The sequence below is a fragment of the Priapulus caudatus genome, unplaced genomic scaffold (genome assembly GCF_000485595.1).
Source record: "Priapulus caudatus unplaced genomic scaffold, Priapulus_caudatus-5.0.1 Scaffold93, whole genome shotgun sequence".
In the NCBI taxonomy this organism is placed as follows: domain Eukaryota; kingdom Metazoa; phylum Priapulida; class Priapulimorpha; order Priapulimorphida; family Priapulidae; genus Priapulus; species Priapulus caudatus.
This window is the reverse complement of record NW_014577154.1, coordinates 60,241-63,992: the sequence shown is the minus strand read 5'-3', so window position 1 is coordinate 63,992 and position 3,752 is coordinate 60,241. Positions and strand designations below refer to the sequence as shown.

Below are 3,752 nucleotides of genomic sequence, written 5' to 3'. Positions count from 1 at the left end.
TCTCTCTCTCTCTCTCTCTCTCTCTTTCTCTCTCTCCCCCCCTCTCTCTCTCTCTCTCCACTCATATCTATACTTACACGTGCGAGTCTCCACATCGCTGCTGTCCGGTGGCGGTGCGAAGCCCTTCTCAGCAGCGATGCCGTGCAGCTCTGTCTTTGTTCTGTCGATGCGGCTTGCTAGGTTGTCTCGCGCCTCGTTCAGCGTCTGCCCCATCGCATCCTCAATCCTCTCCTCCAGACCGCCGAGTCTGTGCCGCGAGTTCCTGCATCGACGACAAACGACAAGAACATGTTTATTTATTCATTTATTTATAATATTATAATAATATATTATTTTTACTCTTAATAACTATTATGAATTCATATTTATCTTGTGTTCAAGAAATGAACTTACTATCGAAATTTTCGATCTCCCTTCGGGAAATCTTTATCAGGATGTTAAATAACTATTTATTTGGAAAAAAAGTTATTATCTGATTATTTAATAAGTTTTTATTTATTCACTCGTTTATTTATTTATTTAATGAGGTTCCAATGGTAAAACTAGGAGCAACAAGCGACTCGCCGTTAGAAAATGACATTCATAATGGTTATTATTTTGATGATAATGATAATAAATCTAACGATAATACACGAATAATAATAATGATGATGAATGCAAAATATTTGCAGGAGTGAAAGTTTCGACAGCCGGTCTGCTGTCTTTGTTATACAGAAGTAAAATAAAATGATATGAAATAATTGTTCTGAGACATATCTAGGTGTGCGTGTGCGTGCGTGTGCGTGCGTGTGCGTGCGTGCGTTGTGTCCGTGCGAACGTTGTGTACGTACGATACACGTACATGTGAGTGTGCTTGTGTGGCTGTTTGTGTGCGCTTGCATGTAAGTTTGGTTTTTTACTTGATGTGTTAAGAAATAATCCAACTTTTTTCATAATACTTCAAGAGCAAATTATCCTGTGCATTAATGATCGACACAAGGTAGTGCCGTATAAAGGTTTAGGTTTAGACATCAATTTACATTTAGTACGAATAATGCCTAGTGAATAATACAAACTGTTCTGTAGCGGCGCGCTGAGCCTTTTTTTCACAATAATATTATATTCTATTTGTTTCTTTTTATTAGTTCTTAGCATTATAAGTGTAAATGAATGCGGAAATATCAAGCGGACACGTGAACGTATCTAGCAACAAACCGACAATAACCAATGAGCAAACTGAAAAGTTTCGTAGGGAATGCTACACTCCGTAACGAATCCTAAGTCATACACGACCATGGCTTTCTGGCTTTTGTTGACATGTTTTATCACCGGCAAACATCATAGGCCAATGATAACCACTAGCAATGATCAACATATAGATAGATAATAAAATAATTATTATGTCTTAATATCTATTCCCGATTATACATAAATACCGCACATCTTACCTTTTTTGGGAGGGGGGGGGTAAAAATACAAGCAGCAAGGAACAAACGCGTATACCCACCCACACCACAGGGTCTAGTTTTACATTCTCCCAATATTGGGGTTTTTGTTTGTTCACATTGCCCGCGGCTTGGCGCCGCATCGATTTGAGCGAGATGCCTCGTGTATTATAGTGCTGCAATTCTGCCAGGCGTAACGCAGTCAATCTCAACTCCAACTCAGTCAATACAGTCAGTACTCAACTCAGTCAATCTCGTACACCTGCTACCCTCGCGTCAGCTGCTGCAGCGCTCTCCGACATGAATAGATGAAGCCAATTACCGACAGGAACCCCGATGCAAAAAGGACTAGTAAACGTCTCAAAGACGCCGGCGTTACTGATGCTAATAGCGGAATTCATATTCAGGAACGGAAGAACGAGATTGAGAGAGAGAGAGAGGGAGAGAGAGAGAGAGAGAGAGAGAGAGAGAGAGAGAGAGAGAGAGAGAGAGAGAGAGAGAAGACACGAAGGAAAAAGAAGTACAACACAACACACAGCACACACACACACAACACACACACATCGAGAGAAGCGAGAGAGAGCGAGAGAAGAGAACGAGAGAGAAGAGAGAGAGAAGCACAGTACCGGAAAAAGTGACGAATCAAGCGAACCGAAGCCGTTTTTACTTCTAACTTCTAACTTCCATTCACGAACGAAGCAGCTGCAATTTACATACATCTGCGTCTCCTCCTTCCACTCAATCTAGACGGAGACCCTTTACTGACAATCCTGTCCCTGCCCTTACGTTCTAAGACGAGTAATCACGACTAACCAGTCTCTCTCCCTTCTCATCCTTTCGCTTACTCACTCTCTCTCTCTCTGCTGCCTCTTCACCTACGCATGCTGCGGCTGCTAACTTCGAGCTGTTGCTAGAGTAACTGATGGACTACGATGATGATGGTGATACCCGTAGGCTGCTCTGCCACTTGTTCGCATCTTCTCTGCGTTTAATCACGCTCTCTCCGTCCTCTCTCTCTCCTTCCGACGCATCTCGTCTCTCTCCTCCCTCTCTCCTCCGTCTCGTCCTCCTCTGTTCTCTCTTAGAACATTAGTTCATTAACACCTAGCTCGGCGCTCGCGGTGGCTGCTTGCTGTGCTCGAGATAAATAACGACAGCTGACCTGACGATCCTCTTGTATGATTATGTGGTATGCGCGTCACGCTCCGTTATCTTCCTGTACTCTGGGGTTATGGCAAGGAATGGTGACATAACTTCTGCCGTCGCGTGAACCATCCATACGTACTGTCCACAAGCGCAACCAGACCAGAGCGTCACGTTGCGCGAGAGTGCATACTGCCTCCGCCAGCGAATGTAAATGTATATGCATGTGATATATACACTGCTCCGCTCTGCTGCGACTGGACCCCCTATCAGGCGAGCTGCTGCTTGACTCGGAATCACGGCCCCTCCCGTCCTATGGCGATTCTGAGCTGGCTTGCTTTCGAAGTTCGACTCTCGCAGGACATCTCCTAGTGGCTAACCACACACACACACGATAACCCACACACGAGACTGGATTACAGTTACCCGTCCGCTTGGCGGAGAAGTTAACATTTAAACCACAGTTAGGCTAGTCCCCACTAATTGCTATAGATATATGACCAAGCTGGAAGAATGGTGGGAATGGATGGAGGATGGTGGATGATGGATGGATGGATGATGGGATGGATGGATGGAATGGACTGGATGATGGATCTAATGAATGGATGGGATGAGTGGATGATTGGATGATGGAGGCTGGACCGGATAGATAGAACCAAATAGATAATATACTGGGGAGTAGGTGGTCTCGAGCTGGATCTGCATGAAGTAAATACCCAGGATAGATTGATACATTATTCTCGTGATACTAGATAGATAGATACATATGGTAGTATACAATAGCTACAGCCCGCGATAATCACATATAGATAGTAGATATAGAATCATTAATATAGCGATATAGTGATGGTAACGGTTTCCGTCCGTGATGTTGTGAGGCAAGTCCTGCCTTTAAATACTATCCTGAGCGTCATGCGAGCGCATCTGCAAGCACTAATATCCGCCTCGACCAGCTTGCGCGCGCACACATCGCTACAGACGCTCAAGCGGAAATCCCTCTTCGCGACCCTGCGGTGGTTGTGTGTACGATCACACACTAGTGCGACAGCGGTAGAAATACGATGAGCAATAAATACTGTATGGACCGGACACAGGTCTCAGCGAACGTCATGCCACGCGAGCGGTCTCTGCCGCAACATCTCTCAAGTGAAATAGTACCTTGATACGTAACTTGCACGCTGCACG

At 44.8% G+C, this 3,752-nt stretch overlaps 1 protein-coding gene across 1 annotated transcript in view; it reads right to left on the bottom strand.

The window, feature by feature from the left end:
• Positions 1–3,752, bottom strand: part of LOC106804923 — a 39,705-nt gene that overhangs the window by 4,561 nt on the left and 31,392 nt on the right. The window contains exon 3 of the mRNA XM_014806331.1: positions 78–262. Within this exon, the coding sequence (XP_014661817.1) occupies positions 78–262 (185 nt within the window). The remainder of the gene's footprint in view (positions 1–77; positions 263–3,752) is intronic.